A 17,365-nucleotide genomic window follows, 5' to 3' on the forward strand; every position below is an offset into this window, starting at 1 on the left:
AGGTACTGTCCTCTGAAGGTAACACGGTACTGTCCTCTGAAGGTAACGGGGAACAAGGTACTGTCCTCTGAAGGTAACGGGGAACAAGGTACTGTCCTCTGAAGGTAACAGGGAACAAGTACTGTCCTCTGAAGGTAACAGGGTACTGTCCTCTGAAGGTAACGGGGAACACGGTACTGTCCTCTGAAGGTAACAGGGTACTGTCCTCTGAAGGTAACGGGGAACAAGGTACTGTCCTCTGAAGGTAACGGGGAACAAGGTACTGTCCTCTGAAGGTAACACGGTACTGTCCTCTGAAGGTAACAGGGTACTGTCCTCTGAAGGTAACACGGTACTGTCCTCTGAAAGTAACAGGGTACTGTCCTCTGAAGGTAACGGGGAACAAGGTACTGTCCTCTGAAGGTAACGGGGAACAAGGTACTGTCCTCTGAAGTTAACGGGGAACAAGGTACTGTCCTCTGAAGGTAACACGGTACTGTCCTCTGAAGGTAACAGGGAACAAGGTACTGTCCTCTGAAGGTAACGGGGAACAAGGTACTGTCCTCTGAAGGTAACACGGTACTGTCTTCCGAAGGTAACGGGGAACAAGGTACTGTCCTCTGAAGGTAACAGGGAACAAGGTACTGTCCTCTGAAGGTAACAGGGAACAAGGTACTGTCCTCTGAAGGTAACAGGGAACAAGTACTGTCCTCTGAAGGTAACAGGGTACTGTCCTCTGAAGGTAACGGGGAACAAGGTACTGTCCTCTGAAGGTAACAGGGAACAAGTACTGTCCTCTGAAGGTAACAGGGTACTGTCCTCTGAAGGTAACGGGGAACACGGTACTGTCCTCTGAAGGTAACAGGGTACTGTCCTCTGAAGGTAACGGGGAACAAGGTACTGTCCTCTGAAGGTAACGGGGAACAAGGTACTGTCCTCTGAAGGTAACACGGTACTGTCCTCTGAAGGTAACAGGGTACTGTCCTCTGAAGGTAACACGGTACTGTCCTCTGAAGGTAACAGGGTACTGTCCTCTGAAGGTAACGGGGAACAAGGTACTGTCCTCTGAAGGTAACGGGGAACAAGGTACTGTCCTCTGAAGTTAACGGGGAACAAGGTACTGTCCTCTGAAGTTAACGGGGAACAAGGTACTGTCCTCTGAAGGTAACACGGTACTGTCCTCTGAAGGTAACAGGGAACAAGGTACTGTCCTCTGAAGGTAACGGGGAACAAGGTACTGTCCTCTGAAGGTAACACGGTACTGTCCTCCGAAGGTAACGGGGAACAAGGTACTGTCCTCTGAAGGTAACAGGGAACAAGGTACTGTCCTCTGAAGGTAACAGGGAACAAGGTACTGTCCTCTGAAGGTAACAGGGAACAAGTACTGTCCTCTGAAGGTAACAGGGTACTGTCCTCTGAAGGTAACGGGGAACAAGGTACTGTCCTCTGAAGGTAACAGGGACTGTCCAGTATTAAGGACGTGGAGCTGCTTGTTTAATACACATCCAGGGTCCGTTTGGTAGTTTGTTTGATGGATTGAATCCAGAGGGTCGATTCATGTTCTGACTTATACGCGTATAAATCCTGGTTGATTCTTATGTTGGTCTGTATTGTTGCTGTCTGGGCCTGTGATGGTTTTACTTTGTAAAGTTTTACACATTTAAGTTTAATGTTAAGGGATATGGTTTACTTCGGGAAGAGAGATATTTTTTTACTAATAAATAAATCTAATGTTTCTTATTTAGTGTTTACTATTATTTAGTAAATATCTAATAGATTGACCAGATTTGGGACAAATTAATGGAAACAAAGGACTAATGTATCAAAGATGTTTTAATAGGTTTGCTGCGCTCTTGTGAAAATTGATGTCCTTTTAGTATGTTTGGTCACTCTTTTTTCCTTAAATTTTTTGTTTCAATCCATTAATTCATACATTGCCCTCATAAATCACATCAATACATCGTAATTATCGTTCATGGGAGAAATAAATTTACAATTCAGCTTCACAAATTTAGTGAGCTTTTATTTTGAAGGTCAGTGAATGATCCCGGATGTTGCGTCATGTGGCTGCGCTGAAGGCCAGCAGCTAGTGAAGTGCTCGCTGAGTGAGGACGCTGATCATCTTCTTCTCCTCCTTCATGCGGCTCCATGTTGCTGCTGTAGTGAAGAAGAAACCCCGAGAAGCTGCTCGTGCACGCGCACAGGCTCCATGGCGACGGAGGAGTTCTACGAGGTGATGCAAGCTAATGCTAACGTGCTAACAGGAGCTAACGACGGAGTTCCGAGTAAACTTTCAAAACTTTACGAGAAAAGTAATTAGTGAGTAGTTAGTTCGTGGCTTTTAAAGTGAGTCAGAGGTTCGTCTGATAGAAACTTCAGGCTGAGTTAGCTTCTGTAACTAGCTTGTAATGTTAGCTCACAGTTAGCTCTGCATTAGCTCAGAGTTAGCTTAGTATTAGCTCAGTGTTAACTCAGTTATTTAGGTATTAGCGCAGAGTTAGTTCGGTGTTAGCTCAGCGTTAGTTAGATATTAGCTCAGAGTTAGCCCAGTATTAACTCAGAGTTAGTTGCATTATATGAAGACTGAATAGATATAGGGTGGCTGCTCTTTTTCTTATGAAGTTGTGTGTTGTCGTGCAGGTGGAGAGGATCGTGGACAAGAGGAAGAACAAGAAGGGGAAGGTGGAGTACCTGGTCCGGTGGAGAGGCTACGGTTCAGAGGGAGACACCTGGGAGCCCGAGACTCATCTGTCCACCTGTATGGTCTACGTGCACGACTTCAACCGCCAGGAGGCAGAGTGGCAGCGAGGCAGCACGCTGCTGCGGTCCACCCGCAGCCTGCCCGGCCACCGCTGCAGCCCCGCCCACCGAGCGCCCTGCAGGCCGCCACCCAGCGGCCCGGCTCACGGCGACCTCATTTGTGACCTCATCGGAGCTTTACCGGGAGGCTGTGATCCCGTGAGACCCGGTTTTGGACCGGCTCGCATGGCGCCCGCCGGCTCGCATCACTCTGTCGGCCGGTTCGGCAGCTTCCTTGTGTCGGCGTCTCCGGCCGGCTCGGCCCGCCGCAGCGTGGACCTGTCCAAGACCGGCATTAAGATCCTGGTCCCCAAGAGTCCCATGAACAGCCGCTTGGACTCGGAGGATTCGCCCAGCGAGGCGGCTCACGGTCTGGAGGCAGGAGCTCAGGATGCTCACCTGGTCCTGCCTGAGGTCGCCCTGCTAGAGAAACCATCAGGGGTCCAGCTGGGGCCCGGAGAGGAGAGGGCCCGCATGGGGACCAGACCCCGCGGGGGCCAGAATCCCCTGCCCCCGCCCCGGGTTCCCGTCACACCAGCTACCATGCGCTCCCTCAGCGTCATAGGTAAGGTCAAAGGTCACACCATTTAGCTCAACGGGTAGATGGATAAGCTCGCCAGGTAAAGGTGACCTCATAGAGACCTCATAGACAGCAGACCTCCAGCCGGTCTTCATGAGAAGAAGGCAGATCCTGGATGGAGCAGCCAGCAGACCTGTAGTTGTGAGTTCAGTGTAGACCTGTTATATGAAGTGAAGTTCAGTTCTATTCAATTCAGTTTATTTTGTAGATCCCCAAATCACAAATACAAGATTTGCCTTAGAGGGCTTTACAATCTGTCCCAGACTTCACATCAGATCAGAAACAACTCCCCAAATAAAGACAGTAAAAACCCTTTCACAGGGAAAAAGTTCTGGTTCCTGTGAGTCGGCGGTCCTGAAGCAGACTAAGTCCTGATGGATCTTATAGAACACATGAACTAACCTCCTGTATCCTAGGTAACGCAGCGCTGATGGAGGCCAATGGGATGTCAGGTGTGCAGGGTTCTGTTACTGGGGCAACGGGGAAGCGGCGTCTGGAGGAACGTTCCGCTTTCGACAAACGTCTGAGGTTCAGCGTCCGGCAGACGGAGAGCGCGTACCGCTACCGGGACATCGTGGTGAAGAAACAAGATGGCTTCACTCACATCCTGCTGTCTACCAAGAGCTCTGAGAACAACACGCTGAACCCTGAGGTGAGGCCACGCCCCTAGAGGCTAGAACACACCCCTAACACACTAAACCCTGAGGTGAGGCCACGCCCCTAGAGGCTAGAACACACCCCTAACACACTGAACCCTGAGGTGAGGCCACGCCCCCAGAGGCTAGAACACAACCCTAACACACTAAACCCTGAGGTGAGGCCACGCCCCCAGAGGCTAGAACACACCCCTAACACACTAAACCCTGAGGTGAGGCCATGCCCCTAGAGGCTAGAACACAACCCTAACACACGCTGAACCCTGAGGTGAGGCCACGCGCCTAGAGGCTAGAACACACCCCTAACACACTAAACCCTGAGGTGAGGCCACGCGCCTAGAGGCTAGAACACACCCCTAACACACTGAACCCTGAGGTGAGGCCACGCGCCTAGAGGCTAGAACACAACCCTAACACACTAAACCCTGAGGTGAGGCCATGCCCCCAGAGGCTAGAACACACCCCTAACACGCTGAACCCTGAGGTGAGGCCATGCCCCTAGAGGCTAGAACACAACCCTAACACACGCTGAACCCTGAGGTGAGGCCACGCGCCTAGAGGCTAGAACACACCCCTAACACACTAAACCCTGAGGTGAGGCCACGCGCCTAGAGGCTAGAACACACCCCTAACACACTGAACCCTGAGGTGAGGCCACGCGCCTAGAGGCTAGAACACACCCCTAACACACTAAACCCTGAGGTGAGGCCACGCCCCTAGAGGCTAGAACACACCCCTAACACACTGAACCCTGAGGTGAGGCCACGCCCCTAGAGGCTAGAACACAACCCTAACACACTAAACCCTGAGGTGAGGCCATGCCCCCAGAGGCTAGAACACACCCCTAACACGCTGAACCCTGAGGTGAGGCCACGCCCCCAGAGGCCAGACCACACCCCTAACACACGCTAAACCCTGAGGTGAGGCCACGCCCCCAGAGGCTAAACACACCCCTAACACACGCTAAACCCTGAGGTGAGGCCACGCCCCCAGAGGCCAGACCACACCCCTAACACACGCTGAACCCTGAGGTGAGGCCACGCCCCCAGAGGCTAGAACACACCTTTGAAGTCTGTGTTCCTCCTGGTCAGGTGATGAAGGAGATCCAAAGCGCCATGGCCACCGCAGCATCAGACGACAGTAAGCTGGTGCTTCTCGGCGCCGTTGGAAGCATGTTCTGCTGCGGCCTGGACTTCCTGTACTTCATCCGACGGCTGACGGAGGACAGGAAGAAGGAGAGCATCAAGATGGCTGAAACCATCAGGTAATGCTGACTGTCAAAGCCAGGTGGCCATGGCAGCCCTGTCTGACGTATCAGTAAGCGTAACCTCTGACCTGACTCCTCTTTAGGACCTTTGTCAACACCTTCATCCAGTTCAGGAAGCCCATTGTGGCGGCGGTGAACGGGCCGGCGCACGGCCTCGGTGCTGCCATTCTGCCGCTCTGCGACGTGGTGTGGGCGAATGAGAAGGCCTGGTTCCAGACGCCATACGCCTCTTACGGCCAGACGCCAGACGCCTGCTCCTCCTTCACTTTCCCCCGCATCATGGGCCTCGCCTCGGTCAGTCCACCACTTCCTCTCCCTTACTGCTCACTAACGTACCACTTCCTCTCCCTTACTGCTCACTAACGTACCACTTCCTCTACCTTACTGCTCACTAACGTACCACTTCCTCTCCCTTACTGCTCACTAACGTACCACTTCCTCTACCTTACTGCTCACTAACGTACCACTTCCTCTACCTTACTGCTCACTAACGTACCACTTCCTCTGCTCACTAACGTACCACTTCCTCTCCCTTACTGCTCACTAACGTACCACTTCCTCTCCCTTACTGCTCACTAACGTACCACTTCCTCTCCCTTACTGCTCACTAACGTACCACTTCCTCTCCCTTACTGCTCACTAACTTACCACTTCCTCTCCCTTACTGCTCACTAACGTACCACTTCCTCTCCCTTACTGCTCACTAACGTACCACTTCCTCTACCTTACTGCTCACTAACGTACCACTTCCTCTCCCTTACTGCTCACTAACGTACCACTTCCTCTCCCTTACTGCTCACTAACGTACCACTTCCTCTCCCTTACTGCTCACTAACGTACCACTTCCTCTCCCTTACTGCTCACTAACGTACCACTTCCTCTCCCTTACTGCTCACTAACGTACCACTTCGGCTAAGTTAAGTCTTCTGTTTTAGGCTAACGAGCTGCTTCTGAGTGGCAGGAAGTTGACGGCTCAGGAGGCGTGTTCTAAAGGGTTGGTGTCTCAGGTTCTCTGGCCGGGAACCTTCACACAGGAAGTGATGCTGAGAGTCAAAGAACTAGTGACTGTCGACTCACAGGTCAGACACACACACACACACACACACACACACACCATCGTTCCTCATTCTGGTTGGTGAAGGTGGTTCCACTTCCTGTCCTGCAGGTTCTGCGGGAGTCCAAAGCCCTGATGAGGAACACCAGTCGCAGTGCTCTGGAGCAAGCCAACGAGCGCGAGTGTGAAGCCCTGAAGAGGGTTTGGGGCTCATTGCAGGGAACCGACTCCATCCTGCAGTACCTGCAGAGGAGCACTGAGCTCTGCTAGAACCAGGACCAGCTCCTCTGAGCTGGACAAGAAACACTGAACATTTTATCCTTTTGTTGTAAACATTTAAGTTATAATTATCCTCCAGTCAGACGTTTACTCACCCGTGGGGTTCCACAGGGTTCCATCCTGGGTCCTCTGCTGTTAAAGGCCTTATGTTGGGCAGTAACATCAGGACACAATGAAATGGTTTGTTTTAATGTGTGTTGTTCCTGCCAGACCAGCGAGGAGTGCTGAGGAGAACCTGACTTGACCTTCTCAGGGTTCTGCAGCTCTTGAGTGTGTTTACTGTATATGGGAACTGTTGAGGGTTCAGAGTTCTGCTGAAGAAGACAATGACCGGTTCGGAACCAGGCTTTTTGCTAAGCTAGTTCAACAGTCCTGGACCTTTGTCTGTACTGGACACAGACATGAAACTGAAAGTTGAACTGTTCCTTCAAATGAAGGTGACCTTTGACCTTGTCCCAGACGGCTTCTGTCAGGAGGAATTAACAGGAAGTGGAAGCTGAGCAGAAACAGGATGCTAAACCTGATGTTTGGTTCATCAGATGTTTGACAGATACGAGTCCGTACCTGAGAGACTGACTCTGCATCGTGTGGGCGTGGCTTGAGTCATGTGAATGAACTGATCCAGAGACCAGGATGTGAGGTTGGATCAGAGTTTCTCATGTGTAAAATAAACAGACTCCGTGAATCTGTTGTTTCATTTGAATGAAGTAAATGCTGTTTGTATTCTGTCAATCAAAGAGGTCTCTATGGAGGTCTCTTTCAATGCAGCCAATGAGTGTTAGTAGAAACGTGAATAATTAACCATTTCGAGGAACAACTGTTTATTTTTAGGACAAATGAAGTGATGTTGTTTTCTAACAAAATAACATGAAGTTTAGTCGGCAGTCACTGAGGCTGGAGGCCCACAAGGGGCCGCCTCCATAGTCACACTTATCACTCATATTCACTTTAATCATGTTTTACTTTCATTTAAATCCAAAATAGGAACCGGTTTCTACAACAAAACCTGAATAATGAACTCAACCCTGAAACCACCTGCTGAGGACATCATCCATGGGGACAGGTGTAGTCCTGAAGACGGTAGTAGTCCTGAAGACACCTGTCATGGGGGACAGGTGTCGTGGGCCCCTGTAGCCAGGTGCAGCTGGTAGGTGTGGTCCTGGAACAGCAGCAGGCTGTAGAAAAGCTCTCCTCCCTTCAGGACTCCATGTTCTTCATCTCCCCACGAGACCGGACTGTCCACGAAGCCATGAACCGTCAGAGACACCCAGGGCTCCACCTGAGGCTGCTCCAGGTACGCCCTGAGGACGAGGACAGCGTACTAGTACTGCTACACTTCTACTAGTATGACAAGTATAGCAGGAAGAGTACTGCTGAAAATACTAGATCTTTATCTTTTATGGAGGTATCGTCCCTTAACGCTCCCTTTATCCTTATTGATCAATAAGGGATCAATCAGTGCTACCTGGCCTGCTGGATGAGTCTCTGGACGTCTTGAGGACGCAGCAGTCCGCAGACGGAGACGCTCAGCGCTCCGCTGGTCCGGCTCTGTGGCTCGGGACAGACCAGCGAGGACAGGAAGCTGTTGGACACATTCTCACTGAAACCACAGAAGGAGAGTCAACGGGGAGGCCACCGGGTAGAATACGAGCCATTGTCACGGCGTCACGGTCTCACCAGCTGACGTGGGCGTCCACGGCCCCGAGCCACTCCAGCAGGCGGTGGGGGTCACATGACTGCAGGTCAGAGGTCAGCAGGGGACAGGACAGGTCCTGGAGGGTGTGGCTTCTGATCTCAGGTCTGTGCTCCGACCAATCGTAACGAGACAGGAGGGCCTGCAGAGAGGCCCCGCCTCCTACAGGATAGAGGGTTATGGGTAATAACTTCTGTTAGTCTGAGACGCTGAATGGCCGTGAGCCGTTCAGATTGGTGGGATATTTCAGAACCGGGAGTGTGTCTCACCTGGATGGCGTGACAGCAGGAAGTCGGTCTTTAGTTGGAGTCGTGACCTCAGACCTTTGACGAGTCTCTGGTAGCCCCGCCCACCAGGAGCCATGGCGCTGTCAGTCAAGTCTACAGATACTACTGTAATATATATATATATATATATATATATATATATATATATATATATATATATATATATATATATATATATATATATATATATATATATATATATATATATATATATATATATATATATATATATATATATATATATATATATATATAAAAACAGTGTTTTTTATTCATACACGTTCGTTTCATAAACAAACCAAATCTGTTGTTGGTTCGCTGGTTGAATCTGGACGGTTTCCCTTCTACTCCCAACAGCTCAAAGGAGTCTTTATCCAGAGAGAGAGTCAGGTGACCTGCAGACAGACAGACAGGTGACCTGCAGACAGACGACCTGCAGACAGACAGGTGACCTTTATGATATGAGAGTTTTTACCGTTTGGCATCAGTGCTACACAGTTGTCCTCGTCTATCCTCGTCCCGTAGGACAGACCAGAGACACGTCCTGCAGAGAGGCACACGGGTCAGACATCCGTGTGTCATGTGTGCGTGTACAAGTGTGTGTACAGGTGTTACCCTGGTGCACAGCTGTCTCCAGGAAGGGTATGTCCAGCAGCTCGTGTATGGGCAGCTTCCTGATCAGGTAGAAACTGTTGATACTGTTAAATACAGCTTCCAGGTGGGAGGGGGCGGAGCTACAATCAGGCAGCAGCATGGACACCTGCACAGGTAAAAGAATGGGGCTCATTACAGACGGAATACTAATTCCACAGGTGAATAACATGTTTAGATATTTTCATTTCATGACTTAACGTGTAAGAGTAGATATCGGCGTCAGACCGACTCACGTTCAGACTCGTGTGGACAGCAGACCTCACTCTGCTTTCAGTAATACAGGCAGAGAGCTCACACGGGGGCGGACCGACCCGCGGAGCTATTTGACAAAACAATCTAAAACTGCAGCACTAAAACACTGCACACACAAGACATCTCCAGCTGCTGCACCTTGAGGAGAGGCATGAGTAACAGCTGCTGCGCTGCACACCGCTTCTTCTTTAATTCTCCAACAACACAGAAAATTCAGCACAAATATAAAAAGCCACCATCAGCAGCTACACTATGGCCGTTTGTGATTAAATACGACTGCAGATGTAAAAACAGTAACACAACCAGCAGTTTACTCACCAGATGCCCAAAACCCTTTGTGACCCTCTATAACCCTCCGTGACTCTGTGTGAAAGGAGTCATCAGTAAATCCACCAGAAAGTCCGTTTCTCAGGCTTCAGCCTGAGCTTCTTGCTTCTCCATAGACTCACCTTGTCGTGCAGCTGTGTGTTATTTTGTGTATATTGCGTGTTACTGTGCCTCAACTTGTAGTTGAAGTGCAGCTGTGTGTCCTGCGTTATGTGTGTATACTGTGTGTTATGTGTGTATGTGTTATCGTGCTTCACCTTGTAGTTGAACTGCAGCTGTGTGTTCTGCCCTGTGTGTATATTGTGTGTTGTGGTGCCTCACCTTGTAGTTGAAGTGCAGCTGCTCCACCTGAGCGCTCAGCCGGTTCTTGTCGTCCAGGAAACTGGACCGCTCGCAGACCAGCAGGGTCCGGGGGGTCCGCTCCAGACCCGCGAACATCTTCAGGAACTTAACTCAACAACACGTTTCACGAGGCTGCGACCCGGAAGCTGCTCCGCGACAAGAGACTTCCTGTCCGGGGTTTTCAACATAAAAGCTGCACCACCGCCTCCCACTGCTACAGTGGCTATTCGTACTCTATAAGGTAGTATTACCTCGACAGGAGTACTTCTATAAGGTAGTATTACCTCGACAGAAGTACCTCCATAAGGTAGTATTAGTTCAACAGGCGCAGCGCTGAGCTGCACTTGGCTAAAACACCCTCGTCTCTCGCCGTAGTCACGTGTCCAGACCCGGAAAAGAACGTAACACGCTGCCGTGTGAGAAGCAGCTCCGACAAGGTTTGGATCAGTTCGGACCGGGTTTGATTCTGGATAGTTCTGGTTTCAAAGTTCTGTGTGACGTCATGTCGGCCGTCAGCTGTGTACCTGGACAGTTTGACGACGCGGAGCAGGACAGGTGAGACTTTTGTTTACTTCTTGTTCTACGTTCAGTAGAACCTAGAACAGTAAACCCTAACTAACATCCAGTAGAACCTACCGAAAAATCCAGTAGAGAACAGTAGAACCGGCCAGTTGAATGGTTATTAATGAGGTTGAATAGTGATTCCTTATGTTGGAGAGCCTCACATCATGAAGAGTAAACAGCTGATGTTCTCTCTTCAGTGACCAATCACAGCTGATGTTCTCTCTGTAGTGACCAGTCACAGCTGATGTTCTCTCTGTAGTGACCAGTCACAGCTGATGTTCTCTCTGTAGTGACCAGTCACAGCTGGCAGCAGCGCTTCAAATCAGTGGTGTCACTCAGCCATCATCAGACCGACAGCAGGAGGAAGATGAGGATGAATATGAAGAGGAAGACGAGGAGGAGGAGGAGGAGTGGGCGTGGCGTTCAGCAGGAGGAGATCTTACCAAAAGATACAACAGGATGACTGTCAGCTGTCAGGTCAGACCCTCTGATCAATGGTTCTGGTTCTGCTTCTGCTTCTGTGTCAGCTGACTGTGATCTGGTGTTTTCATTGGTCAGTCCAACAGACAGAATCCGTCCAATAAGACGCTGCAGTCGACTCCGTCTGATAAAGCTCTGAGGAAGTATGAACACAAGATCAACCTGGGTAAACACATACACACACACACACACACACACATCTTCACACTTTCAGCTCACATGAGAGTATTTCATCTAAATACTTACAGTTTTTATTTGTTGTTTCAGATAAACTGAATTATGCCGACTCGGTGATCAACAAAGTGACGACGATGCAGAAACAGAAAGAAGCTGCCAAGTATGTGTGACCTCTGGCGGTGTGACCTCACGGGTCTTGTGACCGGTGACTAATGATCTGATTGGCTGCTCTCTGCAGGTACCGAGTGAAGGACAAAGCTGACCGAGCCACAGTGGAACAGGTGAGTTGCTGCTCCTCATGCGGATGCTTTTATTTTGAAAAGTCATCTCACTGATAGTTTATTGATTACGTCTTCTGACCAGAGGGTCAGGGGTTTGATCCCGCCTCCTCATGGCCTGATGAAACCTCATGAACGTTCCTCTGTTTACATTGATGAGAACATCATGGAACCTCATGGAAGTTCTTCTCCTCATTGACTAGAACATGGTAGAACCTCGTGGACGTTCCTTTCCTCTTGATCAGCTGATCGTTGCTCTTCTTCTGCAGGTTTTAGATCCTCGAACTCGAATGATTCTCTTCAAAATGTTGAGTCGTGGAGTCATCTGTGAAATTAATGGCTGCATCAGCACGGGGAAGGAGGTCAGATTAATACTCTGATTATACTCATTAATACTCTGATTATACTGATCAATACTCTGATTATACTGATCAATACTCTGATTATACTCATCAATACTCTGATTATACTCATCAATACTCTGATTATACTCATCAATACTCTGCTTTTTACACACACACACACGCGCATGCGCATGTGTGTGCGTGTGCGTGTGCGTGTGCGTGTTCCAGGCTAACGTGTACCACGCCAGCACCGCTGCAGGAGAAAGCAGAGCCATCAAGATCTACAAGACCTCCATCCTGATGTTCAAGGACCGAGACAAATACGTCAGTGGAGAGTTCAGGTAGAGGAATGGAGGGAGGGAGAGAGAGAGGTGGAGGGTGGGAGAGAGGTGGAGGTGGTGGAGGTAGATCCTCTCAGTCATCATGAGGATCTTGCTGTTTCAAGTTCTTCTGTGGTTCTGCAGGTTCCGTCACGGTTACTGTAAAGGAAACCCCAGGAAGATGGTGAGAACCTGGGCAGAGAAGGAGATGAGGAACCTCATCAGGTCAGAACCTTTCTTCTGACACATAGAACCTCATCCACCCAGCTGATAGAACCCAGTAGAACCTTGTCCAACCAGCTGATAGAACCCAGTAGAACCTTATCCACCCAGCTGATAGAACCCAGTAGAACCTTGTCCAACCAGCTGATAGAACCCAGTAGAACCTTATCCACCCAGCTGATAGAACCCAGTAGAACCTTGACCAACCAGCTGATAGAACCCAGTAGAACCTTATCCACCCAGCTGATAGAACCCAGTAGAACCTTGTCCAACCGGCTGATAGAACCCAGTAGAACCTTATCCACCCAGCTGATAGAACCCAGTAGAACCTTATCCACCCAGCTAATAGAACCCAGTAGAACCTTGTCCAACCAGCTGATAGAACCCAGTAGAACCTTATCCACCCAGCTAATAGAACCCAGTAGAACCTTATCCACCCAGCTAATAGAACCCAGTAGAACCTTGTCCAACCAGCTGATAGAACCCAGTAGAACCTTGTCCAACCGGCTGATAGAACCCAGTAGAACCTTATCCACCCAGCTGATAGAACCCAGTAGAACCTTATCCACCCAGCTGATAGAACCCAGTAGAACCTTATCCACCCAGCTGATAGAACAGGTGAGCTGCTGCTCCTCATGCGGATGCTTTTATTTTGAAAAGTCATCTCACTGATAGTTTATTGATTACGTCTTCTGACCAGAGGGTCAGGGGTTTGATCCCGCCTCCTCATGGCCTGATGGAACCTCATGAACGTTCCTCTGTTTACATTGATGGTTCCGTCAGGGTTTTTTAAAAATATTTTTAATGACTTTTTTATGGGTGATTGTTTTTTGTACTTTGTTTATAGTTGTATATAAATTGCCAGTAGAACCTTATCCACCCAGCTGATAGAACCCAGTAGATAGAACCTTATCCACCCAGCGGATAGAACCCAATAGAACCTTGTCCAACCGGCTGATAGAACCCAGTAGAACCTTGTCCAACCGGCTGATAGAACCCATTAGAACCTTATCCAACCGGCTGATAGAACCCAGTAGAACCTTATCCAACCGGCTAATTGAACCCAGTAGAACCTTATCCACCCAGCTGATAGAACCCAGTAGAACCTTGTCCACCCAGCTGATAGAACCCAGTAGAACCTTGTCCAATTGGCTGATAGAACTTAGTTTGTGGTTCTCAGGCTGCAGACGGCAGGAATCCCGAGTCCAGAACCGAAGCTGCTCAGAAGTCACGTTCTGCTGATGAGCTTCATCGGAAAAGACGACATGTAAGAACCGATCGGAGCCACATAACTGTTCTGACCCGTGTTCTGGTCCCTGTTCTGACCCGGGTTCTTGTCCCTGTACTGAACTGTGTTCTGGTCCCTGCACTGACCTGTGTTCTTGTCCCTGCACTGACCCGTGTTCTGGTCCCTGTTCTGACCTGTGTTCTGACCCGTGTTCTTGTCCCTGTACTGACCCGTGTTCTGGTCCCTCCTGCTCAGGCCGGCTCCTCTGCTGAAGAACGCGGCGCTGTCTGAGTCGAAGGCCCGTGAGCTGTACCTGCAGGTTCTGCAGAACATGAGGAAGATGTTCCAGGAGGCTCGACTCGTCCACGCTGACCTCAGCGAGTTCAACATGCTGTAAGACACGCCCCCTACACACAACCTCTTCAAAATAAAAGCCTCTAAAAGTCACTAACCCGTCTGTAGGTATCACGAAGGAGATGCTTACATCATCGACGTATCCCAATCGGTGGAGCACGACCATCCTCACGCGCTGGAGTTCCTCAGGAAGGACTGCAGCAACGTCAACGGTGAGTCAGCTTTGGTCAACGCCATGTTTTTTGGAACCAGAAGTGACTGTAGAGGGCGGAGCTAAGTACGACTGATCGCTGAATTAGACATTTAGATCACCAAAGTTCAGTTTGGTGAAGTGAAAACACAGTGAAAAGGTTAGTTGAAGACAAAAACCTTGACAACGTCGTGGTGCTGACCTGTCAATCATCTTGAAGCCCCGCCCTAAAGCGTCCCCTGCTTTATGGTTGTTTGACTCTAACAGACCATAATGTACTAAATGAACATCATGCTGTATAGAAGAAGACTTGAAACTAGAGATTGAGACATAAACTCATGTTTACAATGTTTACTGAGGGAATACATCAAGAGAGAAGTAGAGTCATTTATATAGACTTCTATACAACCAGAGGAGTCGCCCCCTGGTGGTCAGCCGAGAGCATGCAGCTTTAACACATGAAGCATAGACTTCTATACAACCAGAGGAGTCGCCCCCTGGTGGTCAGCAGAGAGCATGCAGCTTTAACACATGAAGCATAGACTTCTATACAACCAGAGGAGTCACCCCCTGGTGGTCAGCAGAGAGCATGCAGCTCTGTCACACAGCGTTCTGGCTTCAGGTCGCTGTGTGACAGGAACTATCAGCAGGTTCTCCCCAGTACGTCGATGCTTTGCTCTGATTGTTCTCCAGAGTTCTTCATGAAGCGCGGCGTCGCGGTGATGACGGTCAGAGAACTGTTTGACTTCATCACCGACCCGTCGATCACCTGCCACAACATCGACCAATACCTGGAGAAGGTCTGAACCCTCCCTGGAAAAACTATATTCACAAAAACATGCTCAAAACAACAAGTTAAAGAAACACTAGGAACAAAAGATAAATATTTGTATTATTCTGCCGTCGGTCGTCCAGGCGATGGTGATCTCAGCTGAGCGGACGTCGGAGCAGCGCTCGGATCAGGACGGAGTGGACGAGGAGGTGACGAGAGCGCCGGCATCCTCGTGTTCAGCTGGTGACGACCTCTGACCTCTGACCTCTGACCCCTCAGGTATTCATGAAGGCCTACATCCCCCGTACGCTGACGGAGGTGAGTCACTACGAGCGAGACGTCGACCTGATGAGGACCAAGGAGGAGGAGTCGGCCTTCTGTGGTCACCACGACAACGTGAGAGAAACACAAGAGACAATGAGAGATGCATATGCAGAGAGTTGTAGTAGTACCTGTGGTAATACCTGAAGTAACACCTGTGGTAATACCTGAAGTAACACCTGTGGTAATACCTGAAGTAACACCTGTGGTAATACCTGTAGTGGTACCTGTGGTAATACCTGTAGTGGTACCTGTGGTAATACCTGTAGTGGTACCTGTGGTAATACCTGTGGTAATACCTGTGGTAATACCTGAGGTAACACCTGTGGTAATACCTGTGGTAATACCTGTGGTAATACCTGTAGTGGTAATACCTGTAGTGGTAATACCTGTAGTGGTAATACCTGTAGTGGTACCTGTAGTGGTACCTGTGGTAATACCTGTAGTGGTAATACCTGTAGTGGTACCTGTAGTAGTACCTGTGGTAATACCTGTAGTGGTAATACCTGTAGTGGTAATACCTGTAGTGGTAATACCTGTGGTAATACCTGTAGTGGTACCTGTGGTAATACCTGTGGTAATACATGTAGTGGTACCTGTGGTAATACCTGAAGTAACACCTGTGGTAATACCTGAAGTAACACCTGTGGTAATAACTGTAGTGGTAATACCTGTAGTGGTAATACCTGTAGTGGTAATACCTGTAGTGGTAATACCTGTAGTGGTAATACCTGTAGTGGTAATACCTGTGGTAGTACCTGTGGTAATACCTGTAGTGGTACCTGTGGTAATACCTGTAGTGGTACCTGTAGTGGTACCCATGGTAATACCTGTAGTGGTACCTGTGGTAACACCTGTAGTAACACCTGTGGTAACACCTGTAGTAACACCTGTGGTAATACCTGGAGTAACACCTGTGGTAATACCTGTGGTGGTAATACCTGTAGTGGTAGTACCTGTGGTGGTAATACCTGTGGTGGTAATACCTGTAGTGGTAGTACCTGTGGTGGTAATACCTGTAGTGGTAGTACCTGTAGTGGTAGTACCTGTAGTGGTAGTACCTGTGGTGGTAGTAGTACCTGTGGTGGTACCTGTGGTGGTAGTAGTACCTGTGGTAGTACCTGTAGTAATACCTGTGGTAGTACCTGTAGTGGTACCTGTGGTAATACCTGTAGTGGTACCTGTGGTAATACCTGTAGTGGTACCTGTGGTAATACCTGTGGGAATACCTGGTTACATGAGTGTTTGTGTTTCAGGTTCTGTATCAGACGCTGACTGGACTGAGGAAGGATCTGTCTGGAGTTCAAACGGTATGACCACCTTCTGACTGATGGTAGTGTTAGCTTAGCAACAGCAACATATTGTAAATGTAGATAGCTACATGGGTGGGAGGAGCTACACAGGTGGGAGGAGCTACCCTTCACTGTTTGATCCTCCAGGTTCCTGCTCTGCTGGAGGGGGACCAGTCTTCATCCTCAGAGGAGGAGGATGAGGATGAAGAAGAAGAAGAAGTAGTTCAGAAGGAGCAGAGTGAGGAAGCCCAGATGGACAAAAAGGTATTGAACCCTCTTTATAAGGAAGAAGCGGTCTGAAACACAGAGAGTCTCCTGATAATCTGATTGGTTCTTTCAGGAGAAGAAGAAGATGGTGAAAGAAGCTCAGAGAGAAAAAAGAACACAAAAAGTTCCAAAACACGTGAAAAAGAGGAAAGAGAAAGTGTCCAAGATGAAGAAGAAATGAAGACTCGTCAGTCAGGACCCCTGTGTACCTGAGCCCATGACACCATGACCCCTGTGTACCTGACCCCATGACCATGACCCCTGTGTACCTGACTCCCATGACTAATGTGTACCTGACCCCATGACTCATGTGTACCTGACCCCATGACCCTTGTGTACCTGACCCCATGACCCTTGTGTACCTGACCCCCATGACTCATGTGTACC

At 49.3% G+C, this 17,365-nt stretch overlaps 3 protein-coding genes across 8 annotated transcripts in view; 2 read left to right on the top strand and 1 right to left on the bottom strand.

The window, feature by feature from the left end:
- The first annotated feature begins 2,047 nt into the window (after window positions 1-2,047).
- On the top strand, window positions 2,048-7,299 carry cdyl (chromodomain protein, Y-like). 5 transcript variants are annotated; one of them, XM_068568250.1, is made up of 7 exons: window positions 2,048-2,212; window positions 2,620-3,343; window positions 3,775-4,010; window positions 5,106-5,278; window positions 5,365-5,575; window positions 6,217-6,360; window positions 6,447-7,299. In XM_068568250.1, the coding sequence occupies exons 1-7, from the start codon at window positions 2,189-2,191 to the stop codon at window positions 6,603-6,605; spliced, it is 1,671 nt and encodes a 556-aa protein (XP_068424351.1). In that variant the 5' UTR covers window positions 2,048-2,188; the 3' UTR covers window positions 6,606-7,299. The 5 variants fall into 5 exon arrangements, with proteins under 5 accessions (XP_068424351.1, XP_068424361.1, XP_068424376.1 ...); XM_068568260.1 differs by having other exon boundaries at window positions 2,206-2,325; XM_068568275.1 differs by lacking the exon at window positions 2,048-2,212 and adding an exon at window positions 2,217-2,291.
- A 109-nt stretch (window positions 7,300-7,408) lies between these two features.
- On the bottom strand, window positions 7,409-12,148 carry rpp40 (ribonuclease P/MRP 40 subunit). 2 transcript variants are annotated; one of them, XM_068568317.1, is made up of 9 exons: window positions 11,460-12,148; window positions 10,149-11,348; window positions 9,210-9,354; window positions 9,070-9,138; window positions 8,894-8,989; window positions 8,577-8,696; window positions 8,292-8,469; window positions 8,080-8,214; window positions 7,409-7,915 (listed from the first exon to the last, which is right to left on the bottom strand). In XM_068568317.1, the coding sequence occupies exons 2-9, from the start codon at window positions 10,263-10,265 to the stop codon at window positions 7,717-7,719; spliced, it is 1,059 nt and encodes a 352-aa protein (XP_068424418.1). In that variant the 5' UTR covers window positions 10,266-11,348; window positions 11,460-12,148; the 3' UTR covers window positions 7,409-7,716. The 2 variants fall into 2 exon arrangements, with proteins under 2 accessions (XP_068424418.1, XP_068424411.1); XM_068568310.1 differs by having other exon boundaries at window positions 8,577-8,699; window positions 11,460-12,143.
- The window catches only part of riok1 (RIO kinase 1 (yeast)), a 7,257-nt gene continuing 436 nt past the window's right edge, over window positions 10,545-17,365 (top strand). The window contains exons 1-17 of the mRNA XM_068568297.1: window positions 10,545-10,724; window positions 11,024-11,210; window positions 11,292-11,379; window positions 11,481-11,550; window positions 11,629-11,671; window positions 11,938-12,030; window positions 12,241-12,353; window positions 12,477-12,557; window positions 13,735-13,821; window positions 14,038-14,175; window positions 14,245-14,348; window positions 15,020-15,126; window positions 15,242-15,307; window positions 15,378-15,494; window positions 16,676-16,729; window positions 16,859-16,975; window positions 17,052-17,365. The exon at window positions 17,052-17,365 is cut by the window's right edge and continues 436 nt beyond it. Of these exons, the coding sequence (XP_068424398.1) occupies window positions 10,672-10,724; window positions 11,024-11,210; window positions 11,292-11,379; window positions 11,481-11,550; window positions 11,629-11,671; window positions 11,938-12,030; window positions 12,241-12,353; window positions 12,477-12,557; window positions 13,735-13,821; window positions 14,038-14,175; window positions 14,245-14,348; window positions 15,020-15,126; window positions 15,242-15,307; window positions 15,378-15,494; window positions 16,676-16,729; window positions 16,859-16,975; window positions 17,052-17,159 (1,626 nt within the window). The 5' untranslated portion in view covers window positions 10,545-10,671 and the 3' untranslated portion in view covers window positions 17,160-17,365. The remainder of the gene's footprint in view (window positions 10,725-11,023; window positions 11,211-11,291; window positions 11,380-11,480; window positions 11,551-11,628; window positions 11,672-11,937; window positions 12,031-12,240; window positions 12,354-12,476; window positions 12,558-13,734; window positions 13,822-14,037; window positions 14,176-14,244; window positions 14,349-15,019; window positions 15,127-15,241; window positions 15,308-15,377; window positions 15,495-16,675; window positions 16,730-16,858; window positions 16,976-17,051) is intronic.

Source organism: Clinocottus analis, unplaced genomic scaffold (assembly GCF_023055335.1).
Source record: "Clinocottus analis isolate CAN_PGR_092001 unplaced genomic scaffold, fCliAna1.0.p SCAF_11, whole genome shotgun sequence".
Lineage (NCBI taxonomy): Eukaryota > Metazoa > Chordata > Actinopteri > Perciformes > Cottidae > Clinocottus > Clinocottus analis.